General features: G+C 33.2%; 2 protein-coding genes across 3 annotated transcripts in view; one reads left to right on the top strand and one right to left on the bottom strand.

The window, feature by feature from the left end:
- Sli (slit) overlaps positions 1-24,888 on the top strand; it is a 435,804-nt gene that overhangs the window by 196,831 nt on the left and 214,085 nt on the right. The window lies entirely within an intron of this gene.
- On the bottom strand, positions 16,250-17,269 carry LOC135142899 (uncharacterized). The gene is made up of 2 exons (XM_064074703.1): positions 17,202-17,269; positions 16,250-17,154 (listed from the first exon to the last, which is right to left on the bottom strand). The coding sequence occupies exons 1-2, from the start codon at positions 17,249-17,251 to the stop codon at positions 16,374-16,376; spliced, it is 831 nt and encodes a 276-aa protein (XP_063930773.1). The 5' UTR covers positions 17,252-17,269; the 3' UTR covers positions 16,250-16,373.

The raw sequence follows: 24,888 nt of genomic DNA, 5'->3' as shown, positions 1-24,888 counted from the left end.
AAGACGAAAATTACTTCTCGAAGTGGAAAGCTACACAAAAATCTCAGAGTAATTTTCGAAAATGCTCGAAAAAATTCAAAAACTCAAAGTTTGGAAAAATTCAGCTTTTAGAAAAAAACGTTTAAAATTCATCAAAAAATCTAAGTTATAGACTTCGAAATGCTGATCTGAAGAATATAGTGTTTATGGTCACGGATAAAAATTTTACAAAAATTCACTTTCAAAACCAAAATTTAAAAAAAAATCGGAAAATTACATATTTCATTTTGCCAACTATGGAAAAATGGTAGGAATTTTCGTAAAAATAAACCCGAAAATGATTTCGACTACTACACAAAAATCTCTTAGAGTAATTTTCAAAATCCTCGAAAAAAGTCAAAAATTTCAAAGTTTGGAAAAATCGAACTTTTAGAAAAAGCGTCTAAAATTCATCAAAAAAGTCTAAGATACAGATTTCGAAGTGATGACTTGAAGAATATAAGGTGTTTATGGCCAGGGATCAAATTTTCCAAAAATTCGCTTTTAAAGTCGAAATTTAAAAACATCCTAAAAATACATATTTCATTTTGACGATTATAGAAAAATGGTAGGAATTTTCCTAAAAATAAAGACGAAAATTACTTCTCGAAGTGGAAAGGTACACAAAAATCTCTTAGCGTAATTTTCCAAATGCTCGAAAAAAGTCGAAAATTTCAAAGTTTGGAAAAAATCAGCTTTTGGAAAAACGTCTAAAATTCATCAAAAAAGTCTAAGATACAGATTTCGAACTCTGACTTGAAGTATATAGCGCGTTTATGGTCAGGGATCAAGATTTTCCAAAAATTCGTTTTTAAAGTGGAAATTAAAAAAAAATTAAAATTACATATTTCATCTTGCCGATTATGGAAAATGGTAGGAATTTTCGTAAAAATATAGCTGAAAATGACTTCTCGAAGTCGAAATCTGTACAAATCTTAGGGTAGTTTTCGAAAATGCATGAGAAGAAGTTAAAAATTTCATATGGAAAAATTGGACTTTTGGAAAAATGGCCTAAAAATTAAGGAATATAAATTTCAATGTACTAATTTAAAAAATATGGCGAATTAATGGTCCCCAACCAAAATTTTCCAAATATTTGGTTTTAAAATAATTTTTAAAAAAATCCAAAAATTACCTGTTTCATTTTGGCGATTATAAACAATGGTAGGAATTTTCGAAAGTTCTCGAGAAAAATAAAAAAAATTCATCAGGGGAAGTGTTGAAAATTGAGGTTTTGTAAAAGTGGCCTAAAATTAACAAAAAAATCCTGGGATATATAGATCTGGACGTGCTGATTTGAAAAATATAGCGTGTTTAATGTTTATATTCTCGGACCAAGAAGAATTCAAAAATTCCCAAAGGAAATATTGAGATTTTTGAAAAATCGCCTAAAAATCAACAAAAAAATTCTGAGCTATAGATCTGGACGTGCTGATTTGAAAAATATAGCGTGTTTAATGTTTATATTCTCGGACCAAGAAGAATTCAAAAATTCCCAAAGGAAATATTGAGATTTTTGAAAAATCGCCTAAAAATCAACAAAAAAATTCTGAGCTATAGATCTCGACGTGCTGATTTGAAAAATATCGTGTGTTTAAGGTATCGGGCCAGGATCTTCCAAATATTTGGTTTTAAAGTCAAATTTTAAAATTTCGAAAAATTAGATATTTCATTAAAAAATAGTAGGAATTTTCGTAGAAGCGACACCAAAAATAACTTCTACAAGTCGAAATTTGCAAAAAACCTCTGTGAGTAATTAGCAAAAACAACTTGTGGAAGTCGAAATCCTCAAAAAATTTTCTTTAGCTGATTTTCCAAGAGAGTCAAAAATTTCATAAAAGAGAACTGAAAAATCGAATTTTTGCTCAAAAACGTATAAAAAAAATCTGGAATATCGATATCGTCTAGCTGATTCAAATAGGGCCTTCAGTGTCCCGGACCAAGATTTTCGAATATTCTAATAGCCAAATTTTCATACAAGGAAAAGTGAATTACAGAACAAAGAGCAATAAAAAAAATAAATAATTAATAATGTTAATAACAATTTACTACTCGATATTTCAACTTAGAAAATATTTTTGCAGAATTTTTAAGCGCCCTTTTTTAATTTTGGATGGTCAAATGAAATTTTTCAGGTGTTAATAAAAATGCTACAATTGTTACTCCATTTTCATTGTTCGTTTCAAGCAGTAGAAATTTCTCTTAGATTTTTTGTGGATTTTTTGGGTAACTCAAAAGCTCAATTTTTAATAACCCCTTCCCCCAGAAATTTTTTAGCTTTTCTACAGGTTTTAGAACTTTTGTGAAATCATTGATATTGATTCATGATTCGAGGAGAACGATTCAAATTTATTGGCTTATCCCCTCTAGAAAGTTAGTGACGTCATCGTTTTGTTGTTTAGAATTGTTAGTGAAGGACTTGGTCAGTTTCTGTGGTTAAATAAAAACTTATTATTTAATTTTCCCGAAGTTCTAGGAATACATTACTTTTTACAACATAACATTGTATAATTTTGGATCAATTTTTTGATCCGTGTAACAAACCAGGCAGCAAAAGTAAATTTTGTTCAGATAGCAAGTAAATAATAATCATCAAAGGTTGTAATTTAGGAAACAGTGTAATTCAGTTCACATTTTCCGCCTTGAATACACTATTTTCTTTATTAATATTTAGACGTTCAGGTTAGGTATTACGGACTCGTAAAGACGTTACTATTATTATATAACCTCTTTCCAAATATCACGCCACGTCTAGCAATAAAACCCGTTTTTATTTGAACAAAAGAAATTCCGCTAGAAAATCACCTGCCTCAAGAAAATCACCTCTAAACCATGAATATGTAAACACGAACAACAACACGTTCAATCGCGACTAATCAAATTTTCAGATTTCCCGAGCGACCCACATTCACCGACATTTTCGTCATAAATAATGGAAGAAAGTAAACGAAATGACATTCATTCCGCCCATTTGTACCGTACCCAGTGATGCAACTTTTTATTGCTTCCTCCACATATTTGCCAGCGCTTATCAGCTCCACATCTCCATCATGTAATGCGTTGACCCTATCATCCAGTCCCAACAAACCCAGAAAAACAACCCAATCCATCCCGTCGCTATAATTTCGAGTCTGGACCGAGATAATAAGATAATGAAGTGTCGAAAATCGCGTGATGAAGAGCGCTAATTCGGGTCTAAGCAACATGGGACGTGAAAATTGCCCGAATCTACTCTACAATTATGAACATGCAAGAGGGCCTATTTACAACTTCCGACGATCCGTCGTCGTAAAAATGACAAGTGCAGCAATAAAAAAGGGAAGTGCTTCTGTGGAGTGGTTATCGAGGACCATCAATACGCGTCTTTACCAGGCGGAGGCATAAAATGCGCACTTGAGTGATGGATCAGGTATTTAAAGAGAACCTATTTGCATTGGCTTCAGGTTGGAGAGCTCCAGTTTACATCCATCTCCCGCTGTTTGAATTTTTTTGACGTTTAGTGGAACGGCTTCGTGCTGCTGGACGTGATGGATGGCAGGTCATTTTAATTTGGAAGAAACAGTAGAGGCGAAAATCGCCCGCGCAGTGCCTGGTCTACTCCGCAAGCCAGTTCATCGCATAAAATATGGACGAATAAAGAGTCGTTACAAGGCCAGCGCCGTTTTTATTATAGAAAACACAGGTTGTCATAACGCGCTGAAATTTACGGCCCGAAGCTACTTCTATAAAGCCCATCATAATTCATAAAGTCATAAAGTTGTTCGAGAAAGAAATTACATAAATACACAGAGGATCGCTGCCAGTGATTGTATTTATTAGCTCGACGAATCCGGCGTCAAAGAAGACGACGAAGATACATGAACCTGTAAAAAGCTCGGGGCGTCGTCACAGGCTCGGTGCTCCCGTTTAAAAATACATCGGAAACGCGATACAGACATCAATCTCCCTAGGAAGAGGCGTCCGAGATTACATTGTTGTCGATCGGGGACACGGCGCTGTAATTAGTTTTAGTTTGTTTGAACACCTACTTGTTAGTTAAACATCAAAATTCAAGAGTGTTTGTTTAGAGTTCGAGTCTGTTGTCTTTCTCAAATTTACTGCAGTTTTATGGGGCTGCGTTTCATTAGAGCTGATTAATCTGTTACGCAACGCCGAGCTGTCCCCAGTTGCTGTTGATTCTTCTTTTACATCGTCAAACATGACATGGAAATATGCGCGTGATAAAGCTTCTTGCACGTCGATGTTTATTGTCGCCGGAGACGTATTTCATAAAATGCGACTGGATGGATGCAATAAACGTCGAGGAATTGTGTTTATGTTGGGATGTGGGGCCCGCTTCCGATAAATTCCCACGTTTTCTCAACAAAAAGTATCAATTACATGCATGTTTTTATAATTTAATTTCACCAAAATACACACTGTTGTCATTATTATTATTTTTTTTTGCGGTTCAATAATAAAATATTTTTTTGTTTTTTGTCCCATTATTACTACATAGTATCGACTGAGTTTTACAGAGCAAAATCGCAAGTTCGAAGCCCACAAGCTATGAAGTTAATGGAGGCGCAGTTTGGGTTTCACTTTTCGGTAATCGGCGCGGTTAGCTTGCACCGTAATATTCAGAACTGCAATTTTTTTTTTCAAATTTTGGGTACAAAATTCGGTTTGACCGCAGTTTCAGATAACTAAAAATCAAGAGAAACTTCTTTTTATTCTCCTGTAGGCCGGTACACAAGTTATTTATAATAAATTAGGTTTAACTAAAAAAAAAATTAAACATTTCGCAAAAATATTTTCTAAATTGAAATGTCGAGTTGTAAATTATTATCAACATTATCAATTGTTTATTACAGATTATTTTTGGTTTTTCTCTTAATGTCTCCAAAACTGGAATTTATGTAGATTATTTTTCGATCTTGTATTCATCAGTTCGAAATAATGCTATTTTTTTTATAAGTAATTAATTTTTAATTGTATCAAAGTAGATATATAAGAATATTTAGAAAATCTTGCCCCGAGACCATAAACACTGTTTTTCAAATCAGCTGGCCGAAATTTATATTCCAGAATTTTGTCTGGGCTTTTGAGCAAATATTCAAAATTTGCCTTATTTCATTTTGACGATTTTGGACAAATTGTAAGAATTTTTGAAGTAATGAATGAAGTCGAAAATAATTTCTGAAATCTACAAAAATCTCTGTATGGGGCTTGTGAGAAAGTTGCCCAAAATTCCACAAAAAATCAAGGAAAAAACTATATATATGTTAAGAAAAAGAAACCAATGATTAATTAAGCCCCACCCACCCGCCCCTATTTCAATTGTGATGAATTTTTCATTTGCTGTCCGATCGAGGGGCGGAGCGTAATTGCAAAGTTCATATTTGTTTGATTCTTCAAAAAGATAATTAAATAATCTAGGGCGTCCCAAATAATATCTTTTTTAAAAAGATCATCAAGGAATCTCGGAGGTCACAGGTGTCTGTTTTAAGCAATTTTGAGACAATCTCGATGACAACAAATCTTTATCAGAAATAATTATGACACAATTTCCTAGGCTCCAATGTTTTAATTATCATGTTGTTTAAAGTATATATATATATTAAGAATGAGGAATCAATAATTAATTAAGCCCCACCCACCCGCCCCTGTTTAAACTGTGATGAATTTTTCATTTGTTGTCCGTACGAGGGGCGGAGCTTAACTCCAAAATTCATATTTGTTTGATTCCTTGAACACATGACTAAATTGTCTAGGAGGCCCTAAATATATTTTTTTTTAAACTTGAAGGAATCTCGGGGGTCACAAGTGTCTATTTTAAGCAATTTTGACACTATTTTGAGGGCCACAAATGTGTATCTGAAATAATTATAACATAATTTCGGAGGCTCCAATATTTTAAGTATCATATTGGTGAAAGTATGCATATTAAGAAAGGGAAACCAATGATTAATTAACCCCACCTACCCGCCCCTGTTTAAACTGTGACGAATTTTTCATTTGTTGTCCGTACGAGGGGCGGAGCTTAACTGCAAAATTCATATTTGTTTGATTCTTTAAACGCATGACTAAATTGTCTAGGGGGTCCTAAATATATTTTTTTAAAAGAACTTGAAGGCATCTCGGGGGTCACAAGTGTCTATTTTAAGCAATTTGACACTATTTCGAGGGCCACAAATGTCTATCTGAAATAATTATAACATAATTTCGGAGCCTCCAATATTTTAAGTATCATATTTTTGAAAGTATATATATTAAGAAAGAGAAACCAGCGATTAATTAAGCCCCGCCCACCCTCACCAGTTTTAATTGTGATGAATTTTTCATTTGTTGTCCGATCGAGGGGCGGAGCTTAATTTCAAAATTCATATTTGTTTGATTCTTTAAACACATGAGTAAATTGTCTAGGGGGGCCCTAAATAATTTTTTTAAAAGAACTTGAAGGAATCTCGGGGGTCACAAGTGTCTATTTTAAGCGATTTTGACACAATCTCAAGGGCCACAAATGTCTATTTGAAATAATTATGTATGACACAATTTCGGAGGCTCCAATATTTTAAGTATCATATTGGTGAAAGTATGCATATTAAGAAATAGAAAACAATGATTAATTAAGCCCCGCCCACCCGCCCCTGTTTAAACTGTGATGAATGTTTCATTTGTTGTCCGTACGAGGGGCGGAGCTTAATTACAAAATTCATATTTGTTTGATTCTTTAAACACATGACGAAATTTTCTAGGGGGGCCTAAATAATTTTTTTTTAAAGAACTTGAAGGAATCTCGGGGGTCACAAGTGTCTATTTTAAGCTATTTTGACACAATCGCGAGAGCCACAAATGTCTCTCTGAAATAATTATGACACAATTTCGGAGGCTCCAATATTTTAAGTATCATATTGATGAAAGTATGCATATTAAGAAAGAGGAACCAATGATTAATTAAGCCCCACCCACCCGCCCGTGTTTAAACTGTGATGAATTTTTCATTTGTTGTCCGTACGAGGGGCGGAGCTTAACTGCAAAATTCATATTTGTTTGATTCTTTAAACACATGACTAAATTGTCTAGGGGGTCCTAAATAATTTTTTTTTTAAAGAACACCTTGAAGGAATCTCGGGGGTCACAAGTGTCTATTTTAAGCAATTTTGACACATTCTCGAGAGCCACAAATGTCTATCTGAAATAATTATGACACAATTTCGGAGGCTCCAATATTTTAAGTATCATATTGGTGAAGGTATGCATATTAAGAAAGAGAAACCAATGATTAATTAAGCCCCACCCACCCGCCCCTGTTTAAACTGTGATGAATTTTTCATTTGTTGTCCGTACGAGGGGCGGAGCTTAATTTCAAAATTCATATTTGTTTGATTCTTTAAACGCATGACTAAATTGTCTAGGGGGTCCTAAATAATTTTTTTTTTTAAGAATAACTTGAAGGAATCTCGGGGGTCACAAGTGTCTATTTTAAGCAATTTTGACACATTCTCGAGAGCCACAAATGTCTATCTGAAATAACCATGACACAATTTCGGAGGCCCCAATATTTTAAGTATCATGTTTTTGAAAGTAGGTATATACCGGGTGTCTCTTTTATTTGATACAACCCCCGTAATTTTTTTATTTTTAAAGATAAATCTGTAGTTCTTTGAGCAAATTTGTATCATTTTAAAAGATCTATGTGATGGCAACAATTTTTCAATTTTTTTTTCAAGCAACTAAATTTTGAAATAAATGGAAAATTTTGGAGATATTTTACTAAATAACTTTTTTATTATTGATTTTAGAATATTGGTTGCTTTCCATTTGTGGAAAAATATACCTAGTGTTCCATTAAAAAAAAAATAAGTTGACGTCATTTCCGGTTCTACCGCAAGTAATAATAAAAATGTGTGCTTACCATCATGTAAATCTTTGAAAATGATACAAATTTGGTTAAAGAACTACAGGTTTATCTTCAAGAATAAAAAAGTTACAGGGGTTGTATCAAATAAAAGAGACAGCCTGTATATTTAGAAAGAGAAACCAACGATTAATGAAGCCCCACCCACCCGCCCCTGTCTAAACTGTGATGAATTTTTCATTTGTTGTCCGTACGAGGGGCGGAGCTTAATTACAAAATTCATATTTGTTTGATTCTATAAACACTTGACTAAATTGTCTAGAGGGTCCCAAATAATTTTTTTTTAAAGAATAACTTAAATGAATCTCGGGGGTCACAAGTGTCTATTTTAAGCAATTTTGACACTATTTTGAGGCCCACAAATGTCTATCTGAAATAATTATAACATCATTTCGGAGGCTCCAATATTTTAAGTATCATATTTTTGAAAGTATATATATTAAGAAAGAGAAACTAATGATTAATTAAGCACCACCCACCCGCCCCTGTTTAAACAGTGATGAATTTTTCATTTGTTGTCCGACGGAGGGGCGGAGCTTAATTGCAAAATTCATATTTATTTGACTTTTTAAAAAGATGATAAATAATCTAGGGATAATGTTTTTTAAGAACAGACAGATTCGATTCGCTTTCGCTCGGAAAGTGATAAGTTCGAAAATTTCGTACATTGAAAAATTGAAATTTTTAAAAATGTACTTAAAAATCCTCAAAAAAATCTGGAATATAAAGTAGATCACCACATTAAAAAAATTAGCATGATTATGGTCCAGAACCAAGATGGTAGGCGAACATTGAAAATTCCGGACCAATCGTAGCATTTTTTAAGGACTTTTTGAGGACAACTCTGGAAAAACTAGAGGTCAAAAATTAAAAAAAAGTCACGTTTCGGCTATATTTAATATGCCAATGACGAAAAATAATCCCAAGTCGATGCGAGGACTGGTTTTCGAAATATCTAGGTTCAAAATCAAATTTTGAAAATACCTCAAAGAAAAATTGTAAGAATTTTTGAAGAAACGGAGTCGAAAATAACTTCTGGAGGTCAAAATCTCCGAAATTCTCTGTATGTAATTTTCGAAAATATGTAGGCGGAAAAGATTGAAAATTCCAAAATTGAAAAATGGGGCTTGTGGAAAAGTTGCCCAAAATTCTACAAAAAAATCAATCAAAAGGGCAGCTCTGAAAAAAATTCAGAGGCCAACAATTAAGAAAAAAATCTTGTTTACGCAGGAATAATAGGTCTACCAGGAAAAATAATCGTAAGTAGGTAGGAGGACTGGTTTTCTAAATATATGAGTTGAAAATAAAAATTGTATTTTGACGCTTTTGGAAAAATTGTAAGAATTCTCGACAAAATCCCTGTAGGTAATTTCGAAAATAGTAGAAAAACGTCGAAAATTTTATAGGTGAATTGAAAAATTAAGCTTTTGAAAAACCTAAAAATATGTGTGGTTACGCCCCAGGAAGAAGATTGTAGGCAAACAAAAATTCCAGACCAATCGTAGCATTTTTGTTAAGGACTTTTTAGCACAGGGAATACTGGGTGGTCAAAATTTATGAAAAAAAAAACGTGGATAAGAAAAAATAGTCCTGAGTTGATATGAGAAATGGTTGTCGAAATATCTGAGTTCAAAGTCAGTTTTTTAAAATTTGTCAGAATTTACCATATTTAATTTTGACCATTTTAGATAACTGGTAGGAATGTTCGCAGAAATGATGGCGAAAATAATTTCTGGAATTCAAAATTAACAAAAAAAATTGTTTCAGTAAATGGTCAAAAATTTCATACTATCCATAAATGGAGCTTTTAGAGCTTTTGACGATATCCTAAAATCCACAAAAATTTTGGGTTGTATTGATGTTAGACCCAAATAAAAAAAAATAGTTGCAAGTGTTATGATTAGATAATTCATTAAAATACGAGCAAAAAAATCTTGTAGAAATTTCCCCTTTCCAGATATATAGTTATTATTAAAATATCCACGTATATGTAAATCCGCTGATAACAAAGTTCACGACTGCCTTCTTACATCGTTGTTAGTCGTTGTAAAATAGTACACATGAGACCGTTTAAATTCTAAGTACCCATCCGCAAGAAATTTCGTACAAGAATGTTCGACCCGCCCAAAATATTCTTCGCAATATCTCCCACATTTTAATAACCAATCTAAAAATTGAAAAATCCGTCGTTGGAATTGTGCAATCGTGAAAAAAGCATGCGTCACGAATCGTCCAGCCTTTGCCAGCAACTTTTAAATACGCAACATGTGAAGTTTCCCAAGACCGAAATCAATAAAGTCTCCAGCGTACAATTATTCAACAGGAAGTTTCTCTAATGGAATATGAATAGAATACATTAATACGCGAATACCTTTTTCCTAATCCAATAAATTCGTTAAAAGGTTCTCCTCATATTTCTTTTCACTGTCAACAATAACCTTGTTAATCTTGATGCAAACTCGTGCAGGGGTGCACCCGTGGTCCCCAAGGTCCTGGCATTCTTCAGACGCCAGACCCCTTTCGACGCCATTACGAAAATTCGGCCGTCCCAACTGCAACACTCCATCCCTCGAAACGTAATACCCGAAAAATTAAATTAGAATTTTGGGGATCAGACGTGAGGAAATTTTTGAGCGCCGATATCCAGTCGAAACACGAACACTTTTAACACGCCTCCAGACAATCGAGTTAATCGGGAAGTGCGGCAAATCGGCGCGTAATGCCGAAATGAACACTATTAAAAGAAAATAAAAGCCGAGACGCTGACGAGATTGCGAGCACGCTAGTCTGAATATTATAATTTTACGAACTTTGATCCAATTGCAGGGCATGATTCGATTTACATTGGAAAGCGGTTCTACGAATGCATCTGGCATTTCGAGCTCGCTAGACCTAACCCCGTGCTTCGTATTGACCTCGTGTTGTTGCTTCGGAAATTCATTGCTCGTGGACGTGCGTTGCAGTAATTTCTGGAGCTATTTGTCTAAGAACAAAGGGCAATTTGTTAGTACGACGGGGTTTCTGGAATTGTAGCAACAAACGCGGTCACCTGGTTGCAATTCCGCCAATTAGACGCTTAGTTTGAATCCGGTGCGGCTACTGCGTGACGTCATCGCACCAATAAAATACCGGATTAAAAAAAAATTGAAAAACCGAAAAATCGAAACATCAAAAAGTGGAAAAATTGAAGAACCGAAACATTGCAAAATCTCAGAACTGAAATACTGAAAAACTGAAAAATGGAAGGAAAATTGAAAAATCGAAAAAGTGAAAAAATTCAAAACTGAAATCTTGAAAAACTGAAAAATGGAAAGAAAATTGAAGAATCGGAAAAGTAAAAAAATCCAAAACTGAAACACTGAAAAATCCAGAAATCGTAAAATTGAAAAATCACAATTGAAGAAAGAATTGAAAAATCAAGAAATAGAGAAATTAGAAAATCAAAAAATCAGTTAATCGAAAAATTGAAAAATCGAAAAATTTAGGAACGTCAAAAATTAAAAACTGAAAAATAAAAAAAATTTAAAATCGTAAAACTGAAATATCGTGAAGTTAATAAACTGAAAAACTGAAAATTTTTGAAAAAAAAAAGTCGCATCAAAAACTGAAAGTTCAAAAAATCGAGAAATTGAACAATCAAAAAATCAAAACATTGAAATCCCAGTAAGTTGATAAATAGGAAAATTTAAAAAACAAAAATTTTAAAAATCCAAGAATTGAACAACAAAAAAATCTAAGCCTGAAAACTCAGAAAATTGAATGATCGAGAACAAAAAATCTAAAATTTAAAAATTCGGCAAATTGAAAAATCATGGAACTGAAAAATCGAAAAGCCCAGATAGTGAGAAATCTAAAAGCCTAAAACTTTAAAAACTGAAAAATTAAAATATCGAAAAATTTAAAAACCGAGAAAACACAATATCAAAAATTTGAAAAATTGAAGAAACGAAATATTGCAAAATTCCAAAGCTGAAATATTGAAAAACCTAAAAATGGAAGGAAAATTAAAGAATCGAAACAGTGAAAAAATCCCAAACTGAAACATTGAAAAATTGAGAAATGGAAAAAAGTTTAGGCAGTACTTCCCTCGCTATCGGAAACGTGACGACTGCATACATATTATGTTTTTTTTTTTTTCACATTAGATTTCAAAGCATTTGGTTTTGTAGTTCCTGATTAAATCAATAAAATAAATTTGCGCATTCATTAAATTTTTTGAGTCACCCTGTATATCCGAATCCAAAAAATATGAATGGAATGATAAATTACAAGAAGAGACACATCATATTTTGCAAATTTTAAATAGGATTATATGGCAAACTTTTGAGCTGACGTCATCAATTTTTTGGAGGGGATAAGCAAATATATTTGGACTAAAAATTTATTATGCTCTTTATAACCTTAAAACATTTGCAAGATTTCAAAGCATTGGGTTCTGTAGTTCCTGATTAAATCAATAAAATAAATCTACGCATTCATTAATTTTTGGGGTCATCCTGTATATGCAAATCCAAAAAACATGAATGGAATGGTAAATCACAAGAAGAGACTCATCATATTTTATACAATTTAGATAGGATTTATTCAGCAAAATTTTGAGGTGACGTTATCAATTTTTTAGAGGGGATAAGTAAATATATTGTGATTAAAACGGTCCTGGTTTAATAACAAAAAATATTGTTCGCCTATAAAACAAGCTCGTCTTAGACAAAGTATTCGTAAAAAAATATGTCGTAAAAAAATTTACGTATGCTGGTCCCGGCTGCGATTATAGTTTAAATATTTTTTAGAAAATCCTGTCATGGATGTAGAAACATTTGTGACAGCCAAAGAGGTTTTTTTGAGAAAATTATCTTTGAATTTAGACCAAATTTAAATAGACACTAGGCAACAGGCACATTTGGGCAAAAGAAAGAGAAATTAGGGTTACGGCTTCAAATTTTGGACGTATTTACAAACTTAGACCGACTCAGGCGCGGATCCAGGGGGGGCAATGGGTGCAATTGCGAGCGAGGTACTTTATTTTGACCAATTTCAAAATTTTGAAATCATATTTCATGTTGTAAATACAGTACAACCTCTATAATCCGAACCCACGATTATCTGAACATCCAGTAATCCGAACAGAGGCTACTTGAAGTCGATGCCTCTTTAATCCAAACAAAAACTCAATCCGAACTGAACTTGAAAACATGCATCTACGTCCAAAAATGACACAAGATCTTTCTGCATATGTTGTATGGAATATTTTAAAATTTTTAAAAATTGCGATATTTCAAAGCACTGAATTAATTAACTAATTCTGGAGAAACGGATTAAGTTATCGGAGACCCGAAATCTACAAGAGAAAGTATTTGGTTTGAATCGTCGAAAATGGGTCGAAATTTGCATGAGAAAAACTTCATTTTTGAAAAATTTTCCAAAAAATTCTAAAAAAATTCAGGGATATATATCCCGACGTGCTGATTCCAAAAATATACCATGTTTATGGTAACGGAGCAATATTTTCGGAAAATTCGCTGTGAAATTCGAATTTTTCGAAATTTTTAAAAATGGCGATATTTCAACTGGACGATACTGGAAAAATGGTTTAAGTTATTGAAGAAATGAAGCCAGAAGTGACTTCTGAAGTCCAAAATCTACAAGAAAATATATTTAGTTAAATTTCGAAAATCGTCGAGAAAGGGTCGAAATTTGCATAATGGAGGTAATACGAATACATAATGGAAAATTTCATTTTTGAAAAATTCATCTAAAAATTCTGAAAAATTTCAGGGTATAGATTCTGGGGTGTTTATTCCAAAAAGATAGCGTGTTTATGGTGGCGGAGTAATATTTTTTTAGAATGTATCTATTACCCATTGTTGCTTAAGAATTCTTTAATTTTTGTTTAATAAAACTCAGGTTTGTTTCTTGAAGTTTGTTTTCAGTTGTGTATGAAGTTGTTATTCAATTTCCGTTCAGATTTTTGGGAACATTGTTGATCCGAACAAATCGTTAATCCGAACACACCTTTTTCCCAATTAGGAATTAGAATTATCGAGGTTCTACTGTACACTATACGTGTAATGAAAAGAACCAAATGTCACCCATGTTTTGTGAAAAAGAGTATACTAGCTAAAATTTTATAAATTTTTTTGTTTAGAACGAATTTCATTTCTGGTGGATAGGTAAAGTCACACAAAAATTGCCCCCCCCCCCCCCCCCCCCCCCAAAGCAAAGTGAGGAAAAAGCTGTCAAGTGTTTTGAAATAAATAAAAATATATCAACTGAACGGTGTGGCTTGTTTATTTCAAAACAATTTCCTTACTTGGCTGCTAGTCCAGACAGGGTTCTAGAGGATAGGAGTGCATTAGTCGAAATTAAATGCCCTTCAAAATCGCAAGATTTGTCTCCCGAAGAAGCGGTTAGAAAAGAAGTAATCAAATTTTGTACATTGACAGACAGAGAATTGAAACTAAAAAAAAATCATGATTACTACTTTCAAGTCCAGGGACAAATGCTTGTTACGGGTATTTCACAAGTTTATTTTGTTGTATGGACACCCAATGGAATAAATATAGAAAAAATTTATAAAGACGAAGAAATATATGTAAAAAGATGGCAGATAAACTTGGCAGATTTTGCTTTGGCGCATTATTGCCCGAAATAATTGATTCAAGAAGAAAGAGGAACCTGCCTTTGCGAGAGATTTTTTTAAAATAAATAAAATTTGTTTCTATTTTTTTATGTACTTTAATAATTTATTAGGAGTACATTTTTCATCACCAAGGCTTGCATATTTTTATTATAAAGATATTTTGAAAATGATCCTCTCGGCAAATGAAAACATATACGAGCACTTTTTTCGAGCAAACAATGAAGGGAGAAGCTACTGGGCGTAGGGCTTTTTTAAAACACCTCCTTTCTGGGATAAGTAGTAGATACACTTGTACGTGTTAAACAAAAGCTGTATTTTATATATTTTTATTATTATTATAAATATGTTTATTAGTTTTATGAATTAAGCAAGCAAAATATATATTAACAATAATATTACAATGAATTTTTAGTAATCATGTGTATTGAATTCAGGATCCAGAGTGGAGTAAAAATATTATAGTTCCCCAGTTTTAATACGGTTTTATGATAGGACCTCATTGCGTAAAAGTTAATTTTCTTAACAATAGATTACTACGGCCGGTCCTGGCGGCTTGTTATAAAGCCGAGTCCCTTGCCATAAATTAGAAAAATCAGCCGAGAACTCTAACAATCAGCTTATGGTAAAGCAGGCGATAAGGGTTTTACTTACTTGAAAGTCGCTTCCGTAAATTTTAGTGGCGCTCCTATCGGCAAAGTACTGAACTAACTGCTCAAATTCTGTCGAATTGATACCCATTTTTTTCAATAACTGTTAGTTTTGGTTAAAAACTCTGCTAACCAATAGATCATTAATTTTCCTCTGATATTCCTGTTAAAATTATTCGACGTATTTTGCATTAATTTGTGGTATATTTTGATTTTAATAAACACATTATTATTTAAACAAATTGTACCACTAACAAACATTTAATGATTCTGCGCCCTGTAAAAAGTGATGTTTTATCCATGTGCGAATTTTCAAACGATTTTCTGATGGTTGTGACTCAAAAAACTTGAAAAGAAAACATAAAATGGTGCTTTTTTACGATATTTCTCAGCCATATTTTTTTAGTTGATTGAACTGGTCTCTGCTCCCTGGAATATGAAAAAAGTTGCAGTTTGATGTATGACACATCTATATTAATATGATTTTTTCATACAAAAAACCAAAAAAATGTTATACCTCGTCTAGCGAGTCCCCTTAATGCACAACAGGTAACTTCACGGGCAATAAAACTTTAGTGGGTTGAAGAAGAGTACCGTTGCGAGAATAAATAGGAGCGATATTTCGTCTGAAGAAAAACGTCCCGTCGAATTACTCGCCTAACCTTAATAATTGAAACTGTCTCGGATAATTGAATAAGGATTCTCAGGAGATATGAGAAATATGGTGGCAGCCGTGGGTTTAATCAACCGGATTCATATGTAAGATAAATTACCCCACTTAGTCTTGAGTTCTTACAACTCTCGCCTGACGAGTAATACGGAATTTAAGAACGAGTGTCGGCACTAAAAACCGTCCATTAATTCACCTGGGTACTAATGATCTCGTCTTGCGCATCACACGGAGGATTTAATTGAATTTATGGGAAAAATTCGACGCGCCAGACCTCCATTAATTAGAAAGCGCGTTTTTTCCTTTCCGGTCCAAACTCTCAACCGCCAGGGAAATCAGGAAAACTCCGAATTTAATATTTTTATTTCGTAGCGTGTGTGAATGTAAATGTGTGTTTAAAAAAAAAACAATAAGTACACAAAACTTGTCTTCCAAACGAGTGACGATCTACTGACTATCGTTGCTCTTACTTTTCTAATCCTATCACTTAGTTGTTGTCTAAATGATATTCGAGAGTCTCAAGCCTGAATTTAGAATCGACAGAAACCCCTTTTCTTCGGAGTCGTGGTGCAGAGGCACGGTTTCCCTGGATTCAGACGGCGACGGCGACAACAACTGCGTTCTGGAGTCGTCTCCGAACACCACCAAAGCCCGACTCAAACCGTCAGCTCTCTGCGTCGCTTCGTCCAACCGCCTCCTTTTCACCCCGTCGATCATCACCTCTTGGTTAAAATCCACACCGTCACTCGCATCTGAATTTGTATCCGTCTTCCTCTTGCACCTCTTCCGCTTCTTCTGCGTCTGTCCCGGTCCCGGTGACTGCTTGTCTTCGTCCAGAAAACCCAAACAACCACTCATATCGTCTTTAGCATCGTCTTGTTTTCCGCCAGCTCCCGCCAGTTGTTCGGAAGCGGATTTATATTTAGCTTCCATTTTTCTCCCTTTGTAGAATTTTTGCACTTCCATCAACAGCTTCTTGTGTCCTGGCAAAATTTTGAAGTTGCTTTTGCTGCTGCTGTAAATTCCATAAAAATCGTCGTATTGCACGTTGCGTTCGAGCGACAGGATGTCTTGAAGCTCGTTTCGGACGAAGTCTTCTATTAAGCTAAAATCGGCCACCGTCAGTTCGCTGAGCGCAGCCGAAGAATCAAAACCGGTGTAAACTAAGACGTTTTTTAGGTACGTGGGCAAGATTATGTCCAAGTTTTCTTTGATTTCGTTTTCGATGGTGTGGATTAAGGAGCCGGGATCGGAAGGTTTGGCCACATCTTCGCGATTGCTGCAAAAAGGGAATTTATTGCAAGTTGACGAATGTCGATAACGTACCCAGAAGAAGGTCTTGAATTTTGATTTTTGACCGTCCACTTAGTTGACATTACTTTCTGACATTTTTGTCACTGGTGAAGTCCGTGTGTCAAGGGTTGGGTTTTTGATTGCGTGACGACAGGAGCCTTCTGGATGACGACGGTACACTGTTAGTATTACACTGCACGTGTCGAAATTGACATACGTGTCCTGGCTGGAATGTTGACTGGAACATTTTCATTTTCCAAGAGTCACTTGAGCTGTATTTAGCTTTATTATTTCTCGCCTATACATTTATGGTCAATAAAATTAATTTTTTGCTAATATTTAAAAATAAATTCGAAAAATTATTATTATTCTTCTTCTCTTGGTACATGGGTATTCACTGTGCCCATAATTAAACCAAGCAAAACTGATGCCGTTTAATATGTAGGCTGTCCGTAATGTACTCATAAGCGCTTGTGTGGAAAAAGGATAAAATTGAGGCTAGACCCATTTTCTGTGCTTGCAGCGGTGACAGAAAATGATATTCCGTGTCCCCGAGAAGCTTTCAAACTACTTCAAAAAAAAAAAAGGTCCCCGAGATTCTTTCAAATTACTTCAAAAACAAAACACAAAGGGTCCCCGAGATTCATTCGAATTACTACAATAACAAGACACAAACTGCTTCAAAAACAATATACAGAAAAACCCCTGAAATTCTTTCAAACTATTTAAAAAACAAAACAAGTACTGAGAAATTGGAACATCGGAATATCAATAAAAATTTTTAAAAATTGAATAAATCGAAACATTTAAATATCGAAAAATTGAAAACCGGAAAAAATTGAGAAATTGAATTAAAGAAATGTCGAAAAATTGAAGCTTAAAATATTAAAAAACAGCTAAATCGTAAAATAGAAAAATCGAAAAAACTATAAAGCGGAAAATTGAAACACCGAGAATCAAGAAATGGAAAAGTCGAGAAGTCGAGAAGTCGAAAAATCGAAATGACAAATTCAAAAAATAGAAAAATTGAGAATTTTAAAATAAAAAAAAATAAATCGATAAACTAAACAATCAAAAGAAACATTAAAAATTAAAATATCTAAAATTGAAAAATCGAAAATTAAAATATTTATCGAGAAACCGCAGAAACGTAAAATTAAAAAAAACGGGAAACCATAATATGTACCAAAAAATCGAAAAATTGAAAAACCGAAAAATTGAATAATCCAGAAATTGGAAATATTCCCAAAATTGAAATGTTGAATAGAGAAATCGAAAACTTGAAAAATCGAAAAATTTTATACTAAATCGAAAACCGAGATGTTGAAAAATTAAAGTATTAAAAATTAAAAACTATTAAAAAACAGCTAGAACCGAAAAATTAGGAAATCGATAAATCGAAAAGCCGGAAAATCCAAAAAAACTAGAAATCGGGAAATCGAAACACCGAGAAATGAAGAAATCGAAAAGTCGAGAAGTCGAAAAACCGAAAAATTGAAATAAAATGAATTCGCAAAAAAGGAAAACTGGGAAATTTAGAATAAAAAAATTGATAATCAAAAATTAAAAAATCGAAAAATTAAACAATCGAGAAATTAAAAAGTTTAGAAATCGAAATATTGAAAAACCGAAAGATGTGGAACCGAGAAGTCGAAAAATCGAAATATCGAGAAATTCAAACATCAAAAAATTTAAAAATCTTAAGTTTAAAAATTCGCAAAATTGTAAAATAGAAAAATAGAAAAATTGAGAAATTGAGAAATCGAAAAATTGAAAAATCTAAAATTTAAAAAATCGAAAAATCAAAACATCAAAAAATCGAACGATTGAAAAACCGAAATATCGAAATCTGAAAAGCCGAAAAATCGGGCAATCAAAACAACAAAAAAATCGAAAAGTCTAGAATTGGAAAAATTGAAATGTTGAAAAACTGAGAAATCGAAAACTTGAAAAATCAAAAAATTGAATAATCGAGAAATTGAAAATTGAAAACCGAGATGTGGAAAAATTGAAAAGTCGGAACATCGAAAATTGGAACATCTAAAAACGTCGAAATTTCGATAAATCCAGGAATTGAAAAAATCGAGAAATCAAAACGTCAAAAAATCGAAAAATTGAAAAACCGAAATATCGAAATCCGAAAAGTCGAAAAATCGAGTAATCAAAACAACAAAAAAAGCAAAGAATTTAGAATTAGAAAAATCGAAAATTTGAATAATCCAAAAATTGGAAAAATTCACAAAGTTGAAATGTTGAAAAACTGAGAAAGCGAAAACTTGAAAAATTAAGAAATTGAATAATCGAGAAATTGAAAATTGAAAAATTTTAAAAATCGAAAACCGAGATTGAAAAGTTGGAATATCGAAAATTGGAACATCTAAAAACATCGAAATTTCGATAAATTCAGGAATTGAAAAAATCGAAAAATCTTGAATCAAAAAAATCGAAAACCTGAAAAATCAAGAAATTGAAAGATTGAAAAATTTTTAAAATTGAAAACCGAGGTGCCGAAAAATTGAAAAGTCGAAACATCGAAAATTGGAGGATCGAAAAACATCGAAATTACGATAAATCCAGAAATTGAAAAAATCGAAAAATCTAGAATTAAAAAAATCGAAAAATTTAATAATCCAGAAATGGGAAAAATTCACAAAAGTGAAATGTTGAGAATTTGAGAAATCGAAAACTTGAAAAACCAAGAATTGAATACATAGAAAAATTTTAAAAATCGAAAACCGAAATGTCGAAAAATTGGGAAGTCGAAAAACTGAAAAGTGGAAACATCGAAAACTGGAAGATCTAAAAACATCGAGATTTCAATAAATCCAGAAATTGAAAAAATCGAAAAATTTAAAATTTCAGAAATCGAAATATTGAAAAATCTGGAACCGAGAATCTGCAAAATCGAAACATCAAACAGTTGAAAAATCTACAATTAAAAAATTTGCAAAAATAGAAAAATAGAAACATCGAAAAACTGTAAAAATTGGAAAAATGAAACGAAAAAACCAAAAAATTTAATAATCGAAAACCTGATGTGTCGAAAAATTGATAAATCGACAAATCGAAAAACCGAAAAATCGAAATAACATGAAGTCGCAAAAAAGAAAAATTGGGAAATTTACAATAAAAAAATCGATAATCAAAAAATTAAACAATCGAGAAATTAAAAATTTTAGAAATCGAAATATTAGAAAACCGAAAAATCAAAACATCAAAAAATCGAAAAAATTGAAAAACTGAAATATCGAAATCCGAAAAGCCGAAAAATCGGGCAATCAAAACAACAAAAAAATCGAAAAATCTAGAATTAGAAAAATCGAAAATTTAAATAATCCAGAAATTGGAAAAATTCACAAAATTGAAATGTTGAAAAACTGAGAAATCGAAAATTTGAAAAATCAAGAAATTGAAAATTGAAAAATTTTAAAAATCGAAAACCGAAAAGTGGAAAAATTGAAAAGTCGGAATATCAAAAAAAATCGAAAAATTTAGAATTAAAAAAATCGAAAACTTGAAAAATCAAGCAATTGAAAGATTGAAAAAATTTAAAAATCGAAAACTAAGGTATCAAAAATTGGGAAGTCGAAAAATTGAAAAGTCGAAACATCGAAAATTGGAAGATCGAAAAATCTAAAATTAAAAAAATCGAAAAATTGAATAATCCAGAAATTGGAAAAATTCACAAAATTGAAATGTTGAGAAACTGAGAAATCGAAAACTTGAAAAATCAAGAAATTGAAGAATCGATAAATTGAAAGTACATAGAAAAATTTTGAAAATCGAAGCCGAAAAATCTGGAACCGAGAAACTGCAAAATCGAAACAGTTGAAAAATATAAAATTTAAAAATTTGCAAAAATAGAAAAATTGAGACATTGAAACACTGTAAAAATTGAAAAAATGAAACGAAAAACCAAAAAATTTAATAATCGAAAACCTGAAAAATCGAGAAAAAATTGAAAAGTCGTAAAACGGAAATATCGGAAAATAATAAATAGCAAAATAAAGAAATCTAGAAATCGAAATAATTTTGATGTCTAGCATAAAATTCAACACGAATTCATAAACCGCAAGTTCAGGACTTTTGAACTTTTAAACAGCAAAATTGCATATATTTCGGTGGCGGCGGGGATGGGGGGATGGGCGATCAGTAGATAAATTTTGGTTAACGATTTACAATGCTTCAAACAACCTTAAAATATTTCAGAGCATTCGATTAAGTTAAACTGTAAAATGTTATACAATTTTGACGGGTTTCTATCAATCCGGATGCCTAGTAAAACTCACACTCAACGCGGGTTCATAAACTACAAATGGAGAATTATATTTATTTTTATTTTTATTTTAAAATTCAAATCAGAATACGAATAATTTATCTCAAATTGGAATTTTTATCTACTTAAGCTTAAGTGAGTCTAATAATAAAGTGTATGTTTTCTCGAAACTTTCGCATTAATTTTTCACCAGACACTGACTAAAATTTTAGTTTTTGTGAAAAAACTCCATCTGAATTTCTATAAACGCACGGATGACAATATAATTTTATCGATATTTAGTTATTGGAGTGTCTTGTGCACCCCAGACGAAATACTAACAAGTGTGTTTTTTTATTAATATAAAGCGTTCGAATGATGGACAGTGGCGGAGTACGGGTGATTAGAGTATGATACTTGAAGCGAATTTTGCTGTCAGTTATACAACGAAACGCGAATGAGAACGGTTGTTGTTGAATTTTTTGTTCATGTCATGGTGTAATAAACAGGAATACAACCGACAAATGTAATTTTGGCAAAAAAATGTGTCCGTTGAGCCGCTGTTTTGACACGAATAATTAATTGTTATAACTTATAATACATGTGTATTAAAAAAGAAACAATATTGCAGTCGTCGAGCGACTTGCTCGAACCGTATCTGTCACTGCACTTTGGGCCATCCACTAATTAGGTGATGCTATCTGTTATGGTATTTGCATTTTAAAGAGGTTTGTTGAACACGCTTCTGTGGTATTTAGCGCTCTTTATCATTATGTAAATTTTTATCTTGGCCGGTGCGAAATTAGCAACTTTGTTACTTTCTTCGCGTTTACGAACCCTGCGCGCCTCGAACCGTTCTTAATTAACTTTATCACTGTGTCATAGACGTGTGGCAATTTATTTTAAAATCTTATTAGCTCGGAAGCCTTAAAACCCAATTTGTTTTGTTGAATGCATGTAAGTAACAGGAAGCTATATTTTATGGTCACTCGACCAGAAAACGCCCTACGAGGCCCGACAGATAACACTTTAAATACAAACAACATTTCACACCGACAGACATCGGAAAGGCGGCCACTCGTACCATGAACCTTCCACATTACCAAGAAACACATTTGTAAAAATTTCGCCGCCACCCCCTAATTAATCTGGCTCTCCTTCCCCTCCGGGAGGTGCCAAAATCCACCCCCGTAATGCATTAGCCGCCCCGACGCCCATCTCCGAACAAGATTAATTCAAGATAGTCTCTCTCAATGATTTGATATGAAATGGCCATGAATAGCAATGAAGATGAGTAACCGTGATTGCGCTTTCGCAGCCCGAGGGTCCTCCACCCTCATTACTACATGTAAAATTCTAATGCACACAAACACGCCGGAAATTAAAATTTGCTTTTTAGTCGACGGAGTCGCGCCGAATCAGGAGAAAAAGAACTAATTCGATGCCGGAGACAATACAGCTTTTGTTTTACTCGCGAGGATGGGACTTATCAATTGACAGCGTCGGAAAATTATTGTACGAGCGGCAAAAATCAGTCTAGACGCTCATGGGCGGCGCGTGTGGGACGTCACCAAATGAAAATATCATTGTCTTGGAGTCGCTCGTTTTGGTTTATTTATTAGCGCGGTGGAAAGACAATGCCGATCGGTAGTATAATTTTACGGCGGTTTTTTATGACAGTTCGTGCTCCTTCGCCGAGATACAATGTAATTAAATTTTTGGTTGCGACGTGGGTTTGCTGATGATTTATTGATTGGCACGTCGCAGACGCAAACGGAATTTTAATTTTTAATAAACATTAAACGTGAATTGCGGTAGGTTTTACGTACGGGAGAATTGATGGTATTTGATGGCTGATTTGGCTTCGTGGCTCCCAGAACGTGGAAAAGTGGGTCTCCCGTTTACTCCATGCGGTGTGTGCGTTTTCGTATTATATTTAGCGTTTACAACTTTATCATTTTGTTTCCCGAAAATAATGCACAACGTAGACAACCTCCTCTTTTTTTCACGTAGAGATAGACTGTATGATTTGAACTTCCTTTGTCCCAAGTTAATTGTCCAATTAGGAAAAAGAAACCCAAATTAAGTGCTCTGTGTCAAAATTTCGATTTTTTGTTTATTAGGGAAAAATTTTTTATAGAAGAATTATTAATTTAGAGTCCGGATTCTATGCAAAATGCAAACTGTAAATAATAAAGAAAATTTTTTTATTGTCTAAAAATGTGATTCTTACAAATGTTGGTGATTATCTGCTAAAGCAATCTAAACGTGCTCACTGCGCTCGTACTCTATGAAAATAGCAGAAAGAACTTTTAAAATGCGAGCGCGGCGAGCAAGTTCAGGTATGTATTATAAAATAATTATTCATTGGTGTCCCTGAGACGCTAGATTATTACGAAAAATTTCATTGTTATCTAAAAAAGTAAGTTTAAAAATTGTTTGTGATCCCAATCAGAATGCGAGCGCAGCGAGCACGTTCAGGTGTTGCTAAAAAAATATTCCGTGGTGTCCCTGAGAAGCTAAATTTTTAATTAAAATGTTGTCAGTTTAAAGATTATTTTTGATCATTAATGTCTGTGGAATTAAAACATCTTGTACATACTTTATTATTTATTATAATGTTATATATAATTCTAACCTCAAATCATCAGAGTGGGGGGTGAAGCTTAAATACAAAATCGATATTTTTCGACAAAAAATGACCGATTTAAACATGTTTTAAACATCTGCTCTATCTCAATTGTGAACTTTTTTAATCGTCGTTGTTCGGGGGCGGAGCTTAATTGGAAAATCCTTATTAAGTAGAAAAAAACCCGAAGATTAAACCCCATCCATACCTGCCCCGATCTCAATTGTGATGAACTTTTCATTCGTTGTCAGACCGAGGGGCGGAGCGTAATTGCAAAATCCCTATTTCCCTACAAAAATTACGATTTTGAACACGTTTTAAATTTATTGTTGTCAAAAAAATTACCACGTGTATTAAAAAATAGCATAATATGAGCCCCGCCCACCCGCCCTATCTCAGTTGTGATGATTTTTTTATTCGTCATGAGTCGATATTTCTGTACAAAAAGTGAACATTTTAAACATGTTTAAGCATTTTGTGATGAAAAGAAGAAGGTATATTAAGAAAAAAAAGGAAAAATATAGGGCCCGCCCACCCGCCCTATCTCAATTGTGATGTAAAACAGAAAGCCAAAGTTTAAGCCCCACCTATTCCCTCCCCGATCTCAATTGTGATGAATTTTTCATTTGTTGTCAGACCGAGGGGCGGAGCGTAATTGCAAAACCCCAATTTCCCTACAAAAATTCACTATTATATTTTTTTTCGTGAAATTTTGAAATAATGATAACGACGTCATCTCCTACTTTTACAATAGTAAATGTTCGTAAATTTTGTAAAATAACATACCCCTACACTTGTAGTTTATGAACCCGTGTTAAGTTTTAGCCTAAACATAC

The sequence above is a fragment of the Zophobas morio genome, unplaced genomic scaffold, assembly GCF_036711695.1.
Source record: "Zophobas morio isolate AGI-343-1 ecotype UQ-CSIRO unplaced genomic scaffold, CSIRO_AGI_Zmor_V1 ptg000054l, whole genome shotgun sequence".
In the NCBI taxonomy this organism is placed as follows: domain Eukaryota; kingdom Metazoa; phylum Arthropoda; class Insecta; order Coleoptera; family Tenebrionidae; genus Zophobas; species Zophobas morio.
This window is presented reverse-complemented; position numbering and strand designations above follow the sequence as displayed.